The 24,285-nt window shown below is 47.1% G+C and overlaps 1 protein-coding gene and 1 long non-coding RNA gene across 7 annotated transcripts in view; one reads left to right on the top strand and one right to left on the bottom strand.

Moving 5' to 3' along the window:
- The window catches only part of LOC119396075 (relaxin receptor 1), a 226,969-nt gene that overhangs the window by 129,480 nt on the left and 73,204 nt on the right, over positions 1-24,285 (bottom strand). For all 4 annotated transcript variants that reach the window (XM_037663154.2, XM_037663157.2, XM_037663156.2 and 1 more), the window contains one exon: positions 2,550-2,645. In XM_037663154.2, coding sequence (XP_037519082.1) covers positions 2,550-2,634 — 85 coding nt within the window. In that variant the 5' untranslated portion in view covers positions 2,635-2,645. The remainder of the gene's footprint in view (positions 1-2,549; positions 2,646-24,285) is intronic.
- LOC119396077 (uncharacterized) lies at positions 474-6,769 on the top strand. Of its 3 annotated transcripts, XR_005184380.1 has the most exons (4): positions 474-614; positions 1,407-1,510; positions 4,578-4,623; positions 6,651-6,769. It is a non-coding gene; the product is annotated as an uncharacterized LOC119396077 (long non-coding RNA). The 3 variants fall into 3 exon arrangements; XR_005184378.1 differs by lacking the exon at positions 1,407-1,510; XR_005184379.1 differs by lacking the exon at positions 474-614 and having other exon boundaries at positions 1,503-1,543.

The following is a 24,285-nucleotide window of genomic DNA, read 5'->3' as shown; positions in this document are numbered from 1 at the left end:
TGTTGACATTATCGATGCGTCAGGATACTACGTCAATGCCTATTGCCTCAAATTTCTTTTTGCCCTGACGACGGATCAGTATGCGAAGTGGCTACTGGAGGGGTCATGATTTCTTTCTACTATCATATGATACTATTTTATGTTTGTCATGTTAAATGTGCTTTTCTTTTGTGCAGGTGTCTTTGTTTGCTCCCTCAGCCTGCCATTTCAGAAGTAGAAGTGCATTACTCTCTCATTTGTTCTCGTACAAAGACCGCAATGCGTGTTCGACAGAAAATTCTCTAGCGTTCAACAACGCGGCTTCCTTAGCTTTAAACTACCACGCATAATGAAAAATCAGGGCTTTGTTTTTCAGTTCTCCTGACAGAAGTTGGTACTCCTGACAGAAGCGATGTACGACAGTTTATTGCGACCCCGGCTTTTCTTTATAAAAGGGAATTTCGCACTGTGGTACACTACAGTGAAAAGTTAAATTGCCATCTGCGCAACTAAGAAGCTTTTTCTCTTGAGAAGATTTCCGTGTATACCTTCGTGCTTTAAATGTGTGTATGGCAATTTTGTATAGATTGACGGATGGATGCCGCGAGCGTCTCCTTTATGACGGGGTAGTAGCTGTGAGTTTCTAAGCTGTATTTCCAGCTCTGCGGTATGCTTGTTCACCTAAATTAAGTATTTTTCTCCGAGAAAACACTGTATAATTTATAGTGAATTGCCATCCTCTCCAGACCTTTCGTTTACCTTGCGGGACTTTTAGAACAAATTTGCCGTATGTGACGACATATACTTGTGAAAAACGGTTCCCTGAAAATACTGACGATGATTAACGACGTAAGAGAATAACCTACAACTTCTAAAATGATATGTTAATGAGGTAGAAAAAGTTGTTAAAAGCAGTGATGTATTTCTAGTTCCTATACTTGTTCTATTCAGCTATTCTTACAGCGTTTCATCCTTTTATTCTGTGATCGCACAGTGATGACAGTCCTTGAAGCAGTGCCACTGAATCATGCATGCACTGCTGCATATCGTTGTTTGGCTGTCTGAATGGCACATACGCTAATAGAGTGCACTCACTGTGGTGGCCTGAAAACACTGTGTCAGCACTCCTATATTTCTAAGGAAAACGTAATCACGTACCTATAGAAGGCACTTATTAAACCTGCGATTAAAAAGGTTTTTATCACGGCAAAAATGATGATTTGATCATCTTTATTTCGATTTGATTTCCTGGTCTCGCGCACGCAAGGCAGGCTGTTTTTGTTTCTATATATTGCCTTTGGTACAATAAAGAAAAACGTCGTTAGTCAGCGCTCCTGCTGTCGTTCTCTCTTCGTCCTTGTTGTACGCGCTGTCGTTCATTTCAGACTATACAAAGCCAACTGGACCAACGTCATTCCCTTTTACAGGTCCTGAATGTGGCTACTAAACATAAGCCACTGAAACACTCCAGCGTACGTTACATCAGCGCTATAGAACAAGTTCGCAGTGGAACCTCGGCAACTCGTGAAGGGTGGTATATGGAAATCGCTTCAGTGAAGCAATAGTTCCGTTCTTCTACCGTGCACTCATAACGCGTAGTCCCAATGTAGGTTCTTGCTGTGTTTTCCATTACCTGACAGCATAGATCGGCAAACTCACTCATTAGTCGACTCACTCAGACTCACTCAGACTCAGGTGGAGCCGTGAGTCTGAGTCTGAGTGAGTCCGGGTGAGTAATATTTTGGTGAGTTTGAGCCCGAGTCACTCCGGCTGAGGAAAATTTTGGCAAGTCCGAGTGCGAGTGAGCCCCAAGCCCAAACTCTCTTTCACGAGTGAGTCTTGAGTGAGCTCCACATTTATCGCCGACCTATGGTCCTATCTACTCAACTTCAGCACTACTATCAGCCTTATGTCGGCTCACGTTTGTACTCGCATAGTTCAACGCACTAGCGTTCATACGCCAGCTCAATTTTTATTGCTCAGAGGCGTGAGTTACGAAGGAGGAGGGGAGGTGTACCTTGCCCTCCCCAGCAAATCTCTTTCACGGAAAGTTCTTGATAAAGATATCTCGTGTGAGTCATCTATTTCAAGGTAAAAATGTCCTTACTGGATTACAATCACCGATAACTCGTATGTGAAGGTACGAGATCAAAATTCGTATCGTAGAGCACCGATTATGCGAGATACTGGTGTTAAAGAGCATTGACACCTTGATCGAAAAAGATAATTATACGCTAACGGACTCATGAGTCGACTCACTCAGGCTGAAATCGAGCCCTGAGTCTGATTCTGAGTGAGTACGAGTGATTGATATTTTGGCGAGTTTGAGTCCGAGTTCTCACTCGGAATCAGTTGAGAAAAATTTTAGTGAGTCTGAATCAGAGTGAGTCCGGTCGAGGAAAATTTCGGTGTGTCTGAGTACGAGTGAGCTCCACACTTTTTGCCGACCTATGCCTGACAGTACACTATATGTGAGTGAACGCTGCCAACAGCACTCGATGGCCACGAGGCTTAACATTAAACAAAGAAAAAAGTACAGTTACATTTTACAAACGCACTGGATTACTTACTTGCAGTCAGCTGCAAAAAGACGGTGGCTGCCACGGTGTATCCCCAGGAGATGCGGCAGCAGATACCACGGGAAGTCGGGGGCATTCTCGCGTGAACTGTAAAGAGAAATAGCGACTGTGCTTAATTCACTAGCATCGTATGCAGCCACGTCTACATTCAATTTACTGTGAATAAGAATATTCTGTGCGAGTTTATAGCCTTTCGGGCGACTCCGTTGGGTCACTTATGTTATCATATTTCACCCGGAAACCTCGCTTAAAAGATAATATAGCCAGATATGTGCAGCTGGATTGGTAGATTATATTTCAGGAATACCAATATATGACGAGCTCCTTGTGTGGCGGGGAAGAAGCAAGATTCTAAGAAAGAAATTTGTCCGTTGACTCTTCTTTGCTACACATGTGTCTCTGCCATGTATAACTCTCTTTAGAGAGGCACGCTGACTCTCTTTCAGAGAGTCGTGGGATGTAAAAAAAGCACGCTAACTCTGTTTCGGATGGTCGTGCGCCCCGCGACTCTCCTAAAGAAAGCCAACGTGACTCTCTAAAGAGAGTCACGTCGGCTTTCTTTAGGAGAGTCGACGGACACCTCTTTTTTTTCTTAGAGTGAAGAGCAAAATGAAGGTTTGAAGTCCGCGCACGGGCTGCTTGCGACTTCTTTGGCTATGTGCGCAGCCCAATTAAACTGTCGTAAAAGAAAGAAAGAAAGAAAGAAAGAAAGAAAGAAAGAAAGAAAGAAAGAAAGAAAGAAAGAAAGAAAGAAAGAAAGAAAGAAAGAAAGAAAGAAAGAAAGAAAGAAAGAAAGAAAGAAAGAAAGAAAGAAAGAAAGAAAGAAAGGTAGTTTAACTATGGTCGCACACAGTTAAGTCTTACACTAATGTAAATGAGGGCATATAGGCAAGAAACAATAAAGCTGAGGTGAAACCCTCGTAGCTGCCGGATGTAATTAAGATTTTACATATTTGCATTTATTGTCTAAAGTATTTCATGCGCTGCAAGTCGCTGAAATATCTTGCACAATGCAAGTATCGGATATCGCCGAAAATCATAGTGCGGAAGCCATTCGCGATGTCTGGCAATGCAACCAAATAGTGTTTTACTTTTCTTAAATAGGTATTCGCCTCACTAAACGAACGATGCCCAATTGAGGTTCTATATATGTTCCGTTGAGATGAAGGTATCGTTTAAATGAAATTTTACTGTCTTGCGTGCCAAGACCATGATACGATAATGAGGCCAACTATAGTGGGGGACTCCCAAAAAAGTTGGCCACCTGAGATACCTTAATAATTGTTGGATTTTAACGACCCAAGATCACGAGTTGATTATGAGGGGCGTTATATAGTGCGCGGCTCCGGAAATCTCGACCACCTGGGTTTCGTTAACGTGCACCTAAATCTAATTACACGGGTTTCAAGCATTTTCGCCTCCATCGGAAATGCGGCCGCCACGGCCGGGATTCGATACCGAGACCTTCGGGTCAGCATTCGAGCGGCATAACCACTACACCAGCGTTTCGTGCACTTAGGATACTCTAACATGCACCTAACTCTAAGTTAACTCTATAAGTTAGTAACACACGTGCTGATTCTCCCCATCATTTCTTCATCTTGAAACGGGTAACGAAATTTTTGTCAAATAATATCGTGGACAACACCTGTTTTGCAAAACAAACACGTTTTGCAAAGCTTTCACGATTTGCGGCTGTGACCCAGAAGTAGTCTCGTTACGTTATGACACAAACAGAGGTTTGCAGGCGAAGGAGGGACAATGGGAGTGCAAGGGTGTTCTGCAGATTTTCTTTTTTTATGGCAAGAGATTTTCAAATTTTAAAGCTCTCTCCGCCTGATTCTTGAGTAGTCGCGTGGGGCTGGTGCCTCGTGTCGTAACCTTTCGCTTCAGCACCGCGACAACCATGCATTCGTCTACTATTAAATAAAACGCTTTGTCGCCATCATTGTCAGTGCCCGAATGAGCGAGTAGGTGCCACTATATTAAAGATAATCGTCACCACCTTTTTCATTGCAGCCGGAGACAAGTTGCAACAACTTCCAAGCTACGGAAGGGAATGCCGGTGAGCATTCATTACAGCGATGTCTTGCTTAGCGGATAGTCGGAGCGTAGCGTGCGAAACAGCTTACGATTCAAAGAAGCTGGTCGAGTGAACGCTCCGTGCAGTATTTTCTTAAGAATGGTAACAGCGCACAGATAACACGGACGAAAAGCATCACACATACAAACGCAGGCGCTTGTGTGTGCGCCTTCGCTCATCCCTGTTCTCTGCGCTCTTTTACCGCCCTTAAGAAATGGATTACCAACGTGGCCTGACTGCCACATTCCGTGCAATAGCAGAGGCGAGGAACGCCTCGCAGCTGCAGGGAGCGTTTGCTGCGGACGTCGATGCAAGTCATATATACTCCCTATTAGAGGTGTGCACGGGCCTCTGGTAGCCCGAAAGCCCGAGCCCGACCCGGCCCGCGGGCCGGGCTCGGGCGGGCCGACGTATGTTCACCTCGGGCCCGGGCCGGGCTCGGACTACTTGGAGTTTTATCGGGCCGGGCTCGGGCCCGGCGCAAAGCCCGACTCAAGCCCGAAATATAGAGAAGGAGAGGGAATTGTTTTCCAGCATGCATACAGCGCCTTTTCCGCGAGCGCCCTTTACCGCTTTTCCTTTCCATTCGCTACTCTAAACATAAGGGGAGCAGGTAAAGCACTGCCTCTGTTGCACTCTTACAAACAGAGAAGTAACATCACCTGTGCTAGTGACGGCACCACGCAACTGTTCCGCGTTAGATTTAAGGCCAAATCACATATGAGTGAAAATCACGCGACAGCGACGAGCGACCCGACGTTGATCGCCCTCGTGCAAGCTGATGCTTACATGGGCATACCCCATACACGTGACGGCTTTGGCGAGTGAACTCCATTGTTGCTGGCATGAGCCCGTCTACTTGTATAGCAAAAGTGCCGCGAACAGTCTCTATTAGAGACTGTTCGTCGTGTGTCGTTTGATAATATTTGATATGCTCAATAAAATGCCAAATTACCGGATAACGAAGTTTTGTTTTCGCAGCGAACCTTCAAAAAGCCGGGCCGGGCCGGGCCCGGGATTGTGTTTTCGTACGTCGGGCCGGACCGGGCGGGCTCGCAGACCTTTGCCGTCGGGCTCGGGTGGGCCTTCGACAAAGTCAGCGGGCCCGGGCCGGGCTCGGGCTTGGAAATACGGCCCGTGCACAGCTCTACTCCCTATATCTTACACGGTGCTGCAAACCAATTTGCAAGGAACGAATGATGAAAGAAACTTCTTGGGAAGTTGCTTCACGTGCATCATTTCGCATGCAAGACGAGTGATCGCCAACTCCTGAGAGAAAAATTGGCCGCGTATCTGCGTGCTTCGCTGCAAATGTCCTCGAAAGACGATAGTCTTCTGGCGGCCGTACTACAAGAGTCCTCCTCCTCTATGTTGAATCGCCGCATCTGGCTCATAGCGTGGCATTTTCAGCGCGGCCTAAGGAACACCAGGGTCTTTAGGATTACGTATCTATGTGTTTTCTAGTAAAGGAACACACCACCTAATATTTACGTATTCACGTTGCGCCTCAGATATGCGTAATATTTGCTTTTTATCGACAGTGTTCACAAGTATGAACGCAGCTACCAGTTCAAGATGGCTGGGTGTTCAGCAAGGGCTTAAACTTTGGCCGGGTGGCTGAAATGTGCGACAGACAGACAGATAGACAGACCAAAATTTCTGCGTTCAAGTATCCCAAGAAAGACTATCGTCTTTAAAAATATGATTTAGTGAGCAGATTCCCCTCACCGTCTGCCTCGAGGGGCTTCAATTCGTAGTGTCTGCGCAGTGTAGGACAGGTAAATAAGCCGAAGCCTACTTGAAACGTCAGCGTGTACTGCATCGTGGTAGCATAACCATATATAAAATGAATGAATGCGCAACAACCTAGCATGCTCCTCTCCTTAGGTTGTTCGTCAGAATGGCAGGTCGCGAACAATTTCTTTTATTTGTTAAGGTAAATATTTGCAGCATCGCTCACCGATGCGTGTGATGTGAGTATATTCTCAAACTTACTGATGTTCTTTCAGACATTCACACCACGGCAGTCTTCAAGCTGACGACGAACATCACAGTTACGAAAAAGCGGAAATTTTATCCACAAAGTAACAGCTTCCCAGCAGAAATACACGGGCCCAGTTAAGGCACTCTTTCATGGACTTGACGCTTGATTACCATTATTCCTATTATTTCGCCTAATGTTTTCATGTTAGTGTTATTTGCGTTTGAATATCTTCTCTGCATTTTTTTACTGATCCTGTGCTTATATTTCATACAATAGCTCGTAAGGAAAGGGTGGTAGGCGTAAAACTACAGACTACGAGCTTGAAGGACCGCGTTCGCAAGGACAAGGAAGTTGCTTTTAAAGGTGAAGTCTTGCGGTACACTAAGTTTTTGTTCAAACAGCCGGCGCCTGGAATCGTCTTCTGCCTGATGTTGCGGAAATTACTTCTGTTGATGCTTTTTGCCACGCTTTGAGTGTACGAGTACCTTATATAGTGTAAAGTTTTGAAATTCAAGTTCTAATGCAAATGCTTTATTAACACCGAAGCCGGCCGTTAATATGTGCAGAGCGAAACGAAATTATCATCATCATGAACCGGCACGCGCTCTCTTTGTCTTCTTTTTGATCATCGTCGTCCTCATTTCCTGCTTCGCTCCAGAACACGTGTACTGATTTCTCTGGCGCGGGATGCAATAACTATAATGGGCGAGAGAACAAGTACAGAGAGAGAGAGAGAGAGATGAAAAAGGAAAGAGAAATAAACGTAAAGAAAGAAATTCTTGAGGAAAAAAATTCTTGGCAAATATTCGAACCCGCGTACCCACGATCCGAAAGCGAGCGTTTTAACCACTCGGTTATCCACGCACGCTATAGCAGAGCATAGCATACCATTGTATAGTATAATATAGCAAGGGGATGGGAAAGGGTGGTGAGGGTGGGGACAGATTTGAGGGTGAGAAGGAGGGAAAGGGGAGGGGACAACGCGCATAGAGAGAGAGAGAGAAAGTCATAGAAAAATACAGAAAGAGAAACATATAGAGAAAGAAAAGGAATAAAGAGAGGAACATATAGAAAGGGAAAAAAAGAGAAAAAGAAAAATAGAAAGAAAGGGAAGAAAGAGAGAAAAACATAGAAAGACAGAGAAAGAAATAGACATAGTGAGAAGGAGATAGAAAGACACAGACACGACAAAGATAGAAAAAGAAGCAGAGAAAGCATAGCCGTATGTACTATAATGGCTTAGTAGGTGCTTCCCAACTTCAAAAAAATTGTGATTTATGGCGTAGTGGGTACCTTTCTGGTGACTTGTATTGTAGCCCCAAGAGAGCTTGCAACGGGCTCTAGAAACGCCGCTCTTCCAGCTTTCGCTGTGACTGTGCTGCGGTTTCAGCGCAGGCCTGGCGTTTTTTTTTTTTTTTTTCAAATATATTTGGAACGGTTTTCTGGGCTAAAAGCTGCGCTTTGAAGCTCGACAGAGGCCAGGAAACCAACACCGCAAGACAGGGCTTGGCTTCATGGTACACGTGATGTCCGAGTGTAGCCCCCCTCCCGTCCTCTCGTAATGCCTTATCGGCACTGAATATGGAAACACGGAACCAACTGTGTATATAAAGAAAGAGAAAACAAAAAAAAACGTGTCCGGGTTCCACCCAGTGTGAAATCTGCAGAAACAGAGGTGCTGCGGTTCCCCTGCGCTTCCCTTGCGATTTTCTGCGATTTTCTATGATTCACACTTGAGCCGCGCTTCTTCGTGTTACTGTGAGGCTACCGCTTCGTCCGCGGCTGTCAGCTACGTCATCTATGGGTGTATTTGGCAACCGGAGCGTGACCAGTGCGGACACTTATCTGTCGTCAGGCCTAGTGCTAGAACAGCTGCGCTGTTCAAACAATTCTCGACTGTAACTGAGGTGATTCCTGGGGTTAAAATCACCGCGCAAGAACACAAAACGCCCACGAAGACACCACACAAGCGCTGTGGGCGCCTTCGTGGAGGGCGTCTTGTGTGTTTGAGGGGTGATTTTAACCTCAGGATTATGTACCAACTAGGCCCAAATGAAGTTTTCTTGTAAGTGAGGCGAGACGACGACGTCTCTGCTGTCGCGACCCCAAGTCAGACAGTCTAGCCAACACCTCCTATAGAGGAGGTGTCCCTCCAGCTCGGCCGCGCTAGTGTGTCCCGGAGCGTGGCTGTCGTGGTCGGTGCTCAGGGCTGGACGCTGCCGGGCGCTGCAGGGCGTCGACTGGGACTGTAGGCCGGAACTGAGGAGACGCGGCCGTCTCACACAATCTATACTGCAGGGGCGTAGCCAGAAATTTTTTCGGGGGAAGGGGGGCACCTCCTTAATCTGAAGTGGAGGCCGGATAGGCGGATGTGGTCGAGTGTCATATACCATTACAAACAAAAAAGAAATGGGTGGGGGTGGGGGGGGGGATCACGTGCCCGGTGTGCCAGCCCCTGGCTACGCCACTGCTATACAGCGCAAGAATCGCGACACCGGTTGCAACTATGGTGCTGCAATAGTGTCAATTTAAACGGGCTTAGCATACAACTCGAACGCGTGTTATTACTCATGCTGTTCTACTATTGACAGCTGGCACCACACGCTGCTGTTTTGTAGCGTTAGCTACACTTGCCTAGCCGGAGCCGACTTCGCGTGGAACGTCATGGGCCGTGCTGCGCATGCGCGAGGATCAGTGATGTCACACAGCTGGGTCACCGGAGCTGGCATCTCACGCGCTCTCCGACAACGCCACGCGCGGCTCGCCGCTGCTGGTCTGCGCCGCATTCGAGAGGAGTGACGTCGTAGACACAGTGGCGCCAGAGCGCGCGCAGCTATTCGCCTTCGCTGTGCCACGGCCGCTACATAAAAAAAAAAACAGGTGCGGCCTGCTGCGTGGCGCCGAAACGGCGTCCGGGTCCTAGTTCTCCTTGCGCCCGCTCTGGCGCCACCACAACGGTCCAGCTGTTCACGGAGAAGCGCTTCGACAGCCGCGTTTGTACGCCCGACACTTACTCCAATCAGGCCGTAGATAAGACGTTTTATAGTTGCACATTACAGGTTGAATACTGAAGTCGTTATTAGAACTGCCGATTACCCCACATATGTGAACAGTTTGTTCTGGAGTACCAATGTTTTGTAGAGTGGGCCTCAATACCCTCCATGAATGCTGCCCGTTTGACTCAACTGAAATGAAAAGTGTCACTCAGTCACTGACCCCGTTAATGGACAGGCAGTCGCCGGGAAAGTTCCAAGGGCTGACTTATCGGCCCACCGAAACGCACCATGAACGCACACACAATTTAAATGTAGGTCCTTTGAGTGCGCCAACTAATGCCGGTTGTGGTCCAAAGCAAGAGTTAGAGCCAAGAGTTGACAACACAAACAAAATATATTCTGAGTTAAGGCAGTACAAGCACCACACAAACATCCACACTTGGCAGGTATCAATTACAAATCACAACATCACTTAGACGGTGTTTAAAACAACGGGAACAAACTTACCGTGCTACAAATGCACTCTCATCCATTAGAAACTATCCAAGAACGCTTAAAGGCCTTGAATAGTTACCAAACGTGTGCAGCCCACAATTCTTCGAACGTTTCTCGTATATTTCTCTTCCGTGAAGCACTCAAACAATATCCAGCTCTGGTCATCGTCATTCGGCGACACTCTTCTAAACAGTGCTTCCACGGTGTCATCACTCGATTATCCAAGATCAACTGACCGCACTACACGACTCACACGAACAACATAATTTCTTCGCCGACTTCACCCTACCGTCCTACCCTCCGTCGTCTCTCGTTTGGATCCGTCCCGGTTTCGCGAACACTCCAAGTGATTGTTCGGCTCGTAGCACGTAGCGCAGCGACAACTAGGGGAAAGGGATTCGTCTCACCGGTTCGTCTGCGGAATCGGTCGGTTCCACTTTGATTTCTTGAATTCTCCCGATCTGCGTGGCTGTTAGGCTGTCGCAACAGCGACGGCGTTCTCGGTGGAAAGGGTAGGGACTCGCCCCGGGCGCCTTTTGATGCTTGTCTTTTTTTTTTCGTTGCGCGCACCCGTTGGGGGTAGCAGTCAGCGCAGTGGCTTGATGCTGTAGTCAGGATGCGGCGGCGCGCGGCTGTTCTAGCGCTCGTTTGTTACAGAAAGAAGTGCTCTGTTACGAATATTACGCTTCCCGACACTGTAGATCGCATGGGAATACGTGGTACTTCACAGTAGCGTCTTTTCACACGTTCGAGTTGCACAGCGGCACACAACAGGTTCGCGTCATCACACCGCTAAAAAACCGTCTGCCACACACGCGCACACCAAAAAACCGTATTCATGCGCAGGAAACATGAGGCAAGCTGCTCACACGCGCGGTCACACACAAGAAAGACACGAGAAAGCACACGGACATGCATAAATCCTGAGGCGACCACACAGTAACGCGAACCAGCGTCTGCCTTGCCGACCGTGCTTGTGGCGCCCTCACCCAAAACAGCTGCCGCTCAGCCGACCCGCGCTTGCCCATTGACGGCGACGCGACGCAGCAGGCATAGAGTTTCCTAAAATTAACTAGAGGGGACTCTGGCGCTGCGATCGTTCAGCTACCATGGGAATGATGGGTAGTACACAAATTTGCCTAGTCTTCGTGCTTGCGGCTTCAAACGTACTTGTGGCTTTGTTTATTGTTGTGTTTTGGCGTTCGTTTCGGATAAAAGAACAGACCGTTGTGAACTTCGTGACCAGGTTTGAATCGCTGAGCCTAAAGAAGTTAAAGTGGCGAAGTGAAACTGCTGACTTTTGCTGAACTTCGTTTTTCGACAAAGCGGACGCAGCCGACGCGGAGCCAAACGGAGCCGAAAGTACGAAGTTTAGACAAATTTGTGTACTACCCATCATTCCCATGCTGGCTGAAGCGTCATGCGTTGCAGGTCCCATAGACACTAGCGCTAGAGTTCCCTCTAGTAAGTATTGTAGGAAACTCTATGGCAGCAGGCCGCACCTGTTTTTTTTTTTTTATGTAGCGGCCGTGGCTGTGCAGTCGCCGTCTGACACTGCGCTGGAGCCGCTTGATAGCGCCTCTGACTGGCGTTTGTAGGTGGGTAACCCCACGGAGAAGGAGAGCGCAAATGCTGCTTGACGGCTTGGAAGAGCCGAGAAGCTTATCTCATCGGATCCCGAAGCAGTTGCCTGGCAATTAGCGGTTCAGCGTACGAAGAATGAACAGAAGAAGGCTAATAATCCTAGACAATCTGGAAAGCTAAGAATAATCAGCTGAACCTTTGCTAACGCCACGTATATCTTGGCATAGCCGAGCTAAGCCACTGTAAATTTTTATCCAGCGTATAGCCACAGTTATAAGTGCTAACACTTGCCAGAGATTTTATGCAGGATTTAGATATAACTAAAGGAAAGAAAGGTCAGCATCTGCGTGCAGTATATCGCCAACAGTATTGCGAGTAGCGCGAACCTTAGCTTATCTTGTGCCAGCTAAGTGCAATTAAGATACTCAAAGTTTTCAAACGAAATATGAAAATCACGTTTGTGTATTCTGCTGTGAAATATTCACGGCGGTACCACATGTAGTTAAACTATGTGTTTGACTTTTACATTTGTTTCACTTACATTATAGTTGTTCAATGAGGACTAACAGACAGTAATGACCAGGAAAGTATAGGGGATGTAATTTGTAGTAATTGTGGTGTAAATGTGAAAATGTTTTCTCATTTACTTCATAATTACTACAAATACCATCGCGCATACTTTAAAGACTATCGTCATTAAAAAAGTTAGCTCAACTCTTGGAAACAGGTGTGCGTACTACATCCCTGAATAGCGTGGCTTATAGCGATATCAAGCTAGCGCTTATCACAAATGTGCACAAGTGGCGTGCTTTCGCAGGCGTACTTCCTGCAGCTGCCTCAGAGGGCACGTGAACGTCGCAATTTCCGCAATTCGCACGAAAATATATAAAAAACAGCGCTCGTACGGCACGCTGGAACTTATGTTCTGTATATTGTACATCTCTATAGCAAATATTGCTTCGCAATGTCATACACCTATTATCGAATCGCAGGCGAAAATCTCGTATCTTTACACCATGCTGCGTCGTTCCTTCCGCAAATAATAGACTCCCAGGGCACAATTATACATGAACACATGTGCAGTTACGAAGCACTTGGTACAGCCGTATTCAAGCACGTTCGATTTGAACGATTGCTCGACCACAAAGATTGCTCGCCTTGCTAATAATAATATTTGTTGGGGTTTTACGTCCCAAAACAACGATATGATTATGAGGGATGCCGTAGTAGAGAGCTTTTGGAAATTTCGGCAATCTGGTGTTCTTTAACATGCACCTCAATCTAATTACAGGACGGGCATCTGGCATTTCGCCTCCATCGACATGCGGTCGCCGCGGTCGGAATTCGTTCCCGCGACATTCGGGTCAGCAGTCGGTCACCGTAACCACTACACCACCGCGGTGGGCTGGTCGACATTGAAATTTTGGTGTTGTCTGCGTGTACTTGCTAAATGATTTTCGTTATTGTAGTAGAATCGAGAACCTACTATTGCGTGCAATTTTGACTAAAACCGGGAACAAGGCGAACTCTTTCGACAGGTGACGTGACGTCCGATAGGCTCACTGGGTTTGATTCATACTGACTGGTACTAGCCATATACACGAGTCTTGCTTGATTCCGAATGCATCCTTTACAACAATGTACGATTCGCATATCGGCTCATTTTATTCTGGCGGATGTGTTGGAAGAGCCTCGATGCTGCGCGCGTACTATATACGGGACAAGTTTCGCTGAGCTTTGTTTTCTGCGTTTCGCTTGTTTGTTCGTTTTCCATAAACTCGAAGGCACGGGTACGATTCCCGGCCACCACGGCCGAGTTTCAGTCGGGGCGAAATGCAACGACACCAGTTAGCGTGGATTTAGGTGCGCGGTACACAACCCAATGTAGTCAAAATTAAACCGATGTCTTCCACCATAGCGTGCTTCATAATCGTATCGTGTTTTTTTACTCGTAAAACACCGGGAATTATTATCATTACTTCTGTGTTTATTTCTCTCTTTTTGTTCGTATTCTTCAACGTTGCGGCTGTTCCGAAAAAAAAAATAAGCGTTATTTTTTATTGCTGTTATCACGCATGCAAAAGCTTTGTCGCGTGCAATTAACTTGCCGTCCTTCTTTTCGCTTGAACGTATGATGTTTTCGCTAACAAGCAAAGCCTGGAGAATTATTGTCGGTAACAGTCTATCCTGAGCAACGAATGTGTCTACGACAAAAGAGCCTGCATACCGAAGGGTTCCTTCACTTCCGACATTGAATTGAACTGAATTTAATTGACCCTTACTACACAAAGTAGGATCATACAGAAGCATCTTCATAGCCGTCTGGAAAGGTTTCAACATGCAGGTATGGATCCACGCGACAATTACATACGTAATCTACAGCCAAGAGGCGGATTTATACATCAGCTTAATGGCATACTAGCTTAGCATACAGAACGTAATTAATACATCTAATACTTGCATACATCATTTTAGCGGCGTATCAGGTTAGAATATATGGCATACATGATTAAAATATTTTATACAGTTCCTTGTAATGATGTTTAAGCGTCACACGGAAAGCTTCGTGTTGTTTTACCTCAGCGGAGAGATTTTTCCATAAATACGCGCCAACACTCGAAAGCGAGCATTACGGTTCGCACCTTTTGCAATAAAGTTGCCAGTATAACGGAGTATTTTGGACGTCCCGAGCGCTTCGTTATTAAGGCTTTGGACTCTTATTCCTGGGCTCCCCGCTTTTCATCAGCTTCATTGTCCAAACATTGTATCCACTTCCTTGGAACCCATTCGAGCAGTTAACAAATATGCGTAAGCAATGAAGGAAACGTATCGAGGGGCTTGTTTCTTTTTTAAACACGATCTAATGAAACCACTAGATAATGAAGTCAAAGAAATCGTGGAGGGTATTTGTAGCGTTTAATTAGAGAGTAGTAATCATGACGTAATCAGCTTATGGCGATTTATGACAGCTGGTGGCGTGGCGCCAGCTGGCTAATAAAGAATGATCCACATTCGATGCTACAATTTTGAATAGCGCTGGATGTCATTCCCTTAATTACACGTACAGATATGCCAAATGAAAGAAACCGGAAAACTCACCCCCCCCCCCCCTCCTAAACTTCGGACGCATAATTCGAAGCTTAGTGGGCTCGCTCCCCACCGGCGGCAAGTTTCTTCCTTCATACTTTTTAATTCATTTTAAATGCGAAGCATTTCTTAGTGAACTTCTGCGACTTTGAGCGTATCTATCTATCTATCTATCTATCTATCTATCTATCTATCTATCTATCTATCTATCTATCTATCTATCTATCTATCTATCTATCTATCTATCTATCTATCTATCTATCTATCTATCTATCTATCTATCTATATAGCCACCTACGACTTTGTGCTCTCCTGGTCGCTTGGTTCATCGAATGTGCACCAAAATTGGTATGGCGTAACATGACTGTATGACGAACATAAATGACAAGTCATAACATGAAAATCATGATACGCATGTCATGTACAGCATGATTTACATGCTACGCTCATGGTGCTCTGGCGGCCGTTTCGCTAGCATGATATACACCAAAATTGGTATCTTGCGACGTGACTGTGTGACGAACATAAATAACACGAGTTAACATGAAGATCGTGACACGCATGTCATGTACAGCATGACTTACGTGGCACGGTCATGGGGCGCTGGCGGCGGTTTCGCTAGCTTGATCTACCCCGAAATTGGTATTGCGCGACGTGACTTCATGACGAACATAAAAACTCGAGTTAACATGAAAATCATGACACGCATGTCATGTACAGCATGACTTACGTGCCACGCTCATGGACCGCTGGCGGCAGTTTTGCTAGATTTATATACACCAAAATTGGTATCTTGTGACGTGACTGTGTAACGAACATAAATAACACGAGTTAACATGAAAATCATGACACGCATGTCATGTACAGCATGACTTACGTGCCATGCTCATGGGGCGCTGGCAGCGGTTTCGCTAGCTTGACCTACCCCGAAATTGGTATTGCGTGACGTGACTGTATAACGAACACAAATAACACGAGTTAACATGAAAATCATGACACGCATGTCAGGTACAGCATGACTTACGTGCCACGCTCATGGAGCGCTGGCGGCCATTTCGCTAGCTTGATATACCCGGGAATTGGTTTTGCGCGACGTGACTGTGTGACGAACATAAAAACACGAGTTAACATGAAAATCATGACACGCATGTCATGTACAGCATGACTTACGTGCCACGCTCATGGGGTGCTGGCGGCCGTTTCGCTAGCTTGATATATACCAAAATTGGCAATTGCGACGTGACCGTGTGAGGAACATAAATAACACGAGTTAACATGAAAGTCATGACACGTATGTCATGTACAGCATGACTTGCGTGCCACGCTCATGGGGCGCTGGCGGCCGTTTCTCTAGCTTGATCGACCCCGAAGTTGGTATTGCGCGACGTTACTGTGTGACGAACATAAATAATAGGAGTTAACATGAAAACCATGACACGCATTTTCCTCAATGACATACAAGACGATGTATGTAGCTCTTTGCTGGCTGCTTCGCATTACATCGATTCCCACAATGCGTGGGATCTGCCGGCTTTTTTTTCTATGTCAAAATTACCACACTGTAATTAAAAACTACAAATAATATCGCCTATGCCTTTGTTATCTTCATTGATAGTTTTAACTCTAGTTTTCCTTAAGCGAGCGAATGCTCAAGCTATCTAACCCGCGCAGGGAATTTGGCTTGCTGGTGCACCATCGTTAGGGTTTATGAATAGCGCCAGAGAACGAGAAGGAACAAGGAAACAAAGAGCGCTAGCTTCTAACAATGGTTGGACGTTAGTGCCATTGTTTTCCTTGTTCCTTTACGTGCTGTCACGCTATTCCTACTCCCTTGCTCAATCACCATCGCTCAAGCAACATTCGGCGTATGTAAACGATAATGGAAACGACAGATGTCAAGCATAGGCGTGCGCCCAGGTGGGGGGGGGGGGGGGGGCGGAGGGCCTCATAGGGATTATAGCAGCACCCAGGAAGCCTTCGTCGAAAAGAGTTCTAAACGCAGTGCTCATGTGCGCACAGTTTTGTGTGCTCACGTAGCCAGCTATGTTTAGACGAAAACCGCTCTGGGTCCCGCCTCACTCGGCGCTCGCTGAAACCGAAACTGCGACTGAGCGCTGTAAAACCGTGTCAAAATAATTAACCGTCGCGCGCTGGAGCAAACGAGCTTTCCAGCCGTGATAAGTGGGTCGTTAGTTACCTATCACAACAGAAAAAAAATGTTGCAAAATTTTTGTGTCAGTGCTCCTTTAAATCAGTAGTGGTGCATGTGATGAATGTTTAACATCAGCTGTGGTGCTCGTGCTTGCCCTAACGTTCGTTGTGGTTGAAGTGTTGTCTTAAAGCATTGTAATAAACATTATATACGCGCTGCTATGACTCACCAATTTATACTGTGCGTTGCTCGGCCACGCAAAAATAAGTCAACCGACGCTGCTAATTGTATGCACACCAGCGCACAGTGACGCGAATTACTCTTCGGTGAAATTGATGTCTAAGTTTTAGCGTAAGTTCCGACGTTAAGCGGGACCATAAGCTACCCTTTAGACCTGACGGTGTAGTCGGCGTGCTTGGCAAGCTCACGTTATACGAGAAATTACTGAATTTACGCAAACACGCCACTCCGAAGCTTGGCTCATAGCTGAACAGTGCGGCACATTCAAATCCTCGCTGATTGTTTCGCGTGTCATTGGTTCCCACAATGCGTGGGACCTTTGGCGATAAATATACAGCGCCATTTCTAGCTCCAATAAACACGAGGCTTTAAATATTAAACTCTATGTCACGCAAAAACCTTCAAAACCTTAGCCCAGGAGACCATCCAGAATGTAATGGTTTCTTTTTATTCTGGAAAATAAAGAGAATGAATGAATGAATGAATGAATGAATGAATGAATGAATGAATGAATGAATGAATGAATGAATGAATGAATGAATGAATGAATGAAAAGCATCTTATCGACAGGACGTAGGCGGCTATCTAGCCGCCTACGTCTGGGCGCTCTCTTGGTCGTCTCCAAAACTTGTACTGTACCAAAATTGGCATAGCAGGCGATTAGCGTATGATGAACACGATTCACGGGTCATGACATGAATAAGTCACGTGTGGCACATACCCGCATACCACAGTTCATGATATGCGGATACGTGCCACAGGTAATTCACAGTCCGAATCAACACAGTAACGGCGAACATACACATTGAAACGCAAGGCAAGTGAGGGAGCTGAAGGCTGAACCAATCTGGAAGACGCTCGACTGCCATCCACTCATCCACGTGGTCCGCCAGAATGACGCAGTGTTCTCTTCATTCCTTATGAGGCAAGGCGATGGCCTCATGCTGACCGAGTATGACGTGATATTGACTGAGAGCCGTTTTGTTACACGCGAAGAAGCCGCCGCTAAATGCCCTGACGGCATACGGCTATACTACTGCAATGCGAGCGTCGACCGCCATAACGGACGTTGCCTCGACGCTGCGGACAACGTGTTATGTCATCCCGCATGCGCTAACATAACTAGCTATAAGAACGACCAGGTACATAGGGATGCCCTGTACAAGGCGACCAAGATGAACGCAAGCGACATGGGTGGCCTGCCGGCCCCAATTTGCCTGAGCATCGGCAAGCCGTACGTAATCCCGGCCAACATCGACGTCAGTGACGACCTCGTTAATGGAAACATGGGCACCCAGTGACACATTGGGTGTAACGGACACGGCAACCTCCTGCGACTGTGACTTGAATTTCCAACGTCCACGGTAGGCATTGTCGTCCCAACCAGGCCGAAGCACATCGCTACCGCACACCCTTCAATAGAGTTGAAATGGGTGCCCGCGGTAATACGAACCACCGCAACCACGATCAGGGTTGCCACTGACTTTCGAGTAAATGTCGCCAAACAACGAGCAGAAAGTCGCCAAAAGTCGCCATTTTTTTAGAAATTTCGCCAAAAAAGTCGCCATTCTAGATGTGTGCGGCATATCCTAGTAATAAGAATTTTCACTGATCTATAGCCCCCGTAGAATACAGTGCCATTCAAAGCCCTTAAAGTATCTTGACATTTCTCAATGCCAGGCGCATCGCCCCTTCAGCATGGGAGTGCTTGGTGCACCTGGTTCTCCGACTAGCCGCAAGATGTGCGCGGCGGCGCAAGTAAAGGATAAAACGCTCATGATATCCTTCCATCCCTGTCCGCTCGTTTCAAAGGTAAAAGTGTGGTAAACCTTGGGCGAAAGCCGCGAAGGCGTTGTTTGTAGACAGCTTTACATCCCGTCATATGAAAAAAAGGATTAGCAGGTTTATTGAAAGTAGTAAGACAGAATTCTTACAGGTATCGTTCATTAGTGAGTCTTATACCTTTCAGTGTGAACTAATATGATACCGGACGCCACTGTCCCTTTCATATATAATCACTTATATCTACCCGCGTCAATCCAGTGCGTTATAATTGAACAGGTAGACATTGTAAAATGTTATATAGCGATTGTTTTCATTGCACACGCTCACCGAGAACAGTAGAAAATGCCTGAATAAATAATTTTTTATTGCACGAACACCCGCGTATCCGCCCATCTTCGCTATACGAGCTCGATTAGGGGATACTGCAGCGGTGAATAGGTCGCCAAGCTATTCAGAATAGTTGGAGCTTTGGCGGAACAAATGGCCGGAACACACGACCAACCCGTCATCTAGCCCCTTCAGAAGCGAAACTTTAGCGAAGCTCTGAAGCATCTAGATGAATCTAGATGAATTTAGGATATGCACACGAGTTACAGGACGGACATACAGAACGGCGCGTAATGTGCACCTCAAAACCCAGAAAAATACAGAGAATAGTGCCGCTCATTCGTTGGGAAGGCACTGAGCTTAGGATGCATAACTCAGTGGAGACCTAAGCTGAAAATCGCCAAAAATTCGCCATGTCGCCATTCATAATTTTAGGTCGCCACGGGCCTTTCAAATTCGCCAATTTGGCGAAAAGTAGCCACCATTGGCAACCCTGACCACGATATACGCCAGGAAAATGTCTCGTGCAAGAGGGCACAATTTCCCCTTGCGCCAGCAAAGGCCATAATTATATATGTAAGTCAGAAAGGGCCACATACCAGTCATAATGGTATTTAGCGCAAACAGTAGACAAAGGACAAATGAGAGGACGTGGACGCAGCGCATTCTTCCAACTAGAATTTATTCGATAAGAACACACACATATATATACAGACCAGGTGATCAAAAAAAGAGAAAAGAAGAGAAGAAAAACCTGAGACTAAAAGGAAAATGTATATACAAGCAAAAAATATGCCCGCTTGGAAAAGAATAACATGCCAGCGCTATGCCGTGGTACCGCCCCCGTCCCTACGTCGCGCCAGAAACAAAAGTTCTTTATCGGAAAGGTGCAGCGATGGCGTGCTCACGCGTGCGTTGCTGGACCGTGCGATTTCCTCGACCTCAATAATCTCCCTCACCCTTTGATCCTGGCTGCGTGCAAGGACCACAGTGCCTTCAATGATAGGGCTACATTCGCAATCCCGCACGTGGATGCCAAGGTGCTCTGATACCGTGGTTTGGACGCTGTAGCGGTGCTCAAGGAGCCTATCATTCAGACAGCGCCCCGTCTGGCCTACGTACCTCCTACCGCACGTCAGAGGAATAGCGTAAACAACGCCTTAACACATGGCACAAACTTGAGCCTATGGTCTGCGCTGCACCTTATTTTCTCGTTCATCCGAGAGGTGGATATACACAGGCCAGAAAGCTTTTCAGGGGCCGAAAAAACCACCCGAACCCCAGCGATTTCTCCTATTTTTTGAGCCTGTGTGATACGTATTGCACATAAGGCACCACAGCTGTCTTCCGCCTCCCTTGCGCCTTCGCTCTGGCTCTACGCTCCTCTTTGCGCCCGGAATCTTTGAGATGCCTAAGCAGGCATTCGGCCACAGATGACACCACGTCTTGAGAGAAACCTGCGACCTTAAGACGCGACACTTGCTCCGAAAATGCATCATCCACCTTGTGACATGTTATTCTTTTGCAAGCGGGCTTTTTTTTGCTTGTATATATTTTTCCTTTTACTCTCAGGTTTTTCTTGTCTTCTTTTCTCTTTTTTTGATCACCTGGTCTGTATATATATATGTGTGTTCTTCTCGAATAAATTTTAGTTGGAAGAATGCGCTGCGTCCACGTCCTCTCCTTTGTCCTTTGTCTACTGTTTGCGCTAAATACCATTATGATTGACTTGTTCAAACTCGCCCAACAAGCAACGTTGTTGGGCCACATGCACCGAGGTACTCTACGAAGCGCCAACCGCTGCATTAGGACTACGTAGCACTTTCCAGGGCTACCACCATCGACGGCCTACACCTGACCAACGTGTAAGGTGGCTTCACGTTGCGATATGTCGCCGGCTCTATCGACAGACAGTATGTCGACGACATGACCCGGCTAGCAAACAGACCTCTAGACATTGTCTTATACCACCTTCATTCGGTGCAACAACCACAACAAGCGCCTCACGCTCGCCGTTCTCAACGTACAGTCTGTGCACGCGCACGTGCACAAACTCGAAAAAGACGCTCTGCTCACAGAAACTGGCGCGTTAGCACTTTCTGAAACTTGTCATGCGAATAGCCAGGCAAACATCTCCAGCTTTTCATTAAAACATTTCTCTCTCTCTCTCTCTCTCTGGAGCGATAATCCCACTGTGTCGTCCACAGAGAGCGGCTTCATTGCAGGCGTGGAGGCGTGGGCACATATAAGAACACGGCGATGCGCAACTTCAACATATAGATCGCATCCCACTTCGCCGGCCGCCAGACACACAACACACACAGACAAGCAGCGGAATCGACGAGGTCTGCGTTGCGCACATCAGTTACGATAAAAAGACATTGCGCTCGCCGCCATCTACCTGAGAACTCTCAAGAATCCCTTCCACACACTCACACGGGTTCGTGAAACGTGCGTGCGTTCTCCATCATAACGGAGAAGTATAAGCACTATATATCAGCTTACCGCGTCTGGTATTGTTAATACCCATGTTGCTGTGGGCATCGTTACGCAACTCTAAACAACTGGTTATATAACACATGTGCGACTCTTCAACATATGTGTGTGCGTATACCATTTGCACATATCTTTAACGTCATTTCGTAACGTTTAGCTCAATGTAAAAAATTACACCACAGTCACCTTCCTTTCGCATGCTTCGCATAACATCGATTCGGTGCATGCGGTCATTTTTACGATCAGACGAAGAGCAGTGTGCTCGTAGCAGCGAATTAGTCGCCATACAAAGCTCCCGCCGAGAGACAGGGTCTCTCTACTACCCCCGGCGCTGTCTAGACCCAGGGAATCAATTTGGAGAATATTTATTAAAGTTTTCTCACTCACTCACAAAGTACCTAACATACACTGTTGGAGATATTTATGTGAATTACTTTATACCCGGGGGTGGTTTTACATATACTCGGGAGAATGTGGACGGCGCTTATTTGTGCCAGAAAGCTTTTTGACGACTTTAGCGAGAAAAAATACTTCGCGTGACGATCGATTGTTGCGCGCGTATGCCCAGGGATCCTGTCATCTCTGAAGGCGAAGTTGTGAGCGCTTTCCCTCCAGCTTCTGTCTCGTAAATTGACATCTTATTTATAGGCTACAAGTTGAAGCGGCTTTGGCTGTCGCTAGGCGTGCGCTGTTGGAATTCCAAGGATCCGCACGTGCAACTAGACCACTTCGTTGAAGAGGCCGCGAGAGCTGCTCAAGCTAATGGGGTACCAGAAGAACCACTAGAATTCGGTTTAGGCTGATAAGGTATTTGTTTATGCCGCTAACGTTTTTATTTTTGGAAGAAGAGGCTCATGAATAGCACACAGTATGACTCGAACGTTGATTCTGGCTAACTTGTTTTAGATGCGAAGCATCTCTTGCTCGGGGGTATGTCCTGCAGTGGGCTAGTCCGCAGTCACCCTACGCATGCGCCGAAGGCGAACCGGCCAAGCGGATTTCCTCTGGGCTGCTGCCCGCAGGAGAGTCGGCGGGGGAGCAGGAGGGCGGCGCGGTGTGCTTCCAGGGGGGGGGGGGGGGGGGGGGTGGACGTCTGAGGCGCGGCTGCTTGTCTCACTCTCCTGCTGTGGGGGTGCGAACGGGTTTTAAAGACGATAGTCTCGGTTTGTCTGTCTGTCACCCGATTCAGCCACCCGGTCAAAGTTGAACCACTTGCCGAAGGGCCAGCCATCTTGTACTGCTAACTAGGCTCATACTTGTGTACATTGTCGATCAAAAAGCAAACATTAGGCATATCTGAGGCGCAACATCACTAGGTTAGTATTAGGTGGTGTGTTCCTTTATTAGAAAATACACAGATATGTAATTCTAAAGACCCTAGTTTCTTAAGCTGCGCTGAAAATGCAGCAATGGACGCGGACAAAAGCCCTCTACCACGGAGAAAGGAAAGAACCTCCTCCGTGCCCTCTGCACAACATGGCCTCCGAGATGGCGGGCGCGAAATCCGCCGCGCGCCCACCATCTCGGAGGCCATATGCACAAACTCATGTTTCCCGGCGTATTGCCAGACGGCGCCCATATGTCACGCAGCGCTAATCTATCGTCTTTCGGCGACATTTCGGCGACAATCACGCAGATACGCGGCCACTTTCTGTCCTCTTGTGTACAACATTCCTCCCGGTTGCTGCTGCTTGCCGGCTCCAGAAGCGGGTTTTGAGGAGAGGGTCTCTGGCCCTCTGAGTGCCTTTGCGACGAGGCCGAGGTCGGTAGCATTGCCAACGAACGCCAACGGAATGCGACCGTGCAAGTGTTCCGGCTTCGTATCGCCTCCCGGTTGCTGCTGCTTGCCGGCTCCAGAAGCGGGTTTTCAGGAGAGGGTTTCTGGCCCTCTGGGTGCCTTTGCGACGAGGCCGAGGTCCATCCCCTTTAGCGGGGGATGGTTAAATTTTTTTAGGGGCGAAGCTCCTTAGGGTGTGGGTCTGTCCCTCCTCTGTAGTATGTAGTAGTAGTAGTAGTATTAGTAGTAGTAGTAGTAGTAGTAGTAGTAGTAGTAGTAGGTAGCCACCTCCAGTTCTTGGAGTGTTCACTAGATGGCGCTGTCGTAGCCACCTCTAGTTCTCAGAAAGATCCCTAGATGGTGCGGCGGCGCTCGCTGCGTTCCAGATGCGTGCTCTAGTTCCCCCCCCTCTCTCTCGCCTCGCGAGGCCGACGCAGGCAGCGTCTGCTAGCGAGTTTCTTGATTGAAAAAACCGACTGCTCGCGCTGCACAACCGTTCACTGACCAACCCGTACATATAGGCACTGGGTTTTGACCTCCAAGGTAGTGCCTGTGTGAGATTTCTCCTGTGCGTGATTAAACAATAAAAATTCAGAGCGTGCTTGTGAAATTAGAGTGAGCTGCAAGTCGCCATGACTCTCATCGACCCTTTAGTATAGACGATTTTCCGCAGCTGGTTTGTTCAGTAAAAACTAGATGGCGCCACCGCACTGTGGCCGTC

The sequence above is a fragment of the Rhipicephalus sanguineus genome, chromosome 6 (genome assembly GCF_013339695.2).
Source record: "Rhipicephalus sanguineus isolate Rsan-2018 chromosome 6, BIME_Rsan_1.4, whole genome shotgun sequence".
NCBI classification, from domain to species: domain Eukaryota; kingdom Metazoa; phylum Arthropoda; class Arachnida; order Ixodida; family Ixodidae; genus Rhipicephalus; species Rhipicephalus sanguineus.
The sequence above is the reverse complement of the archived record's forward strand: the minus strand, read 5'-3'. Positions and strand labels throughout refer to the sequence as shown.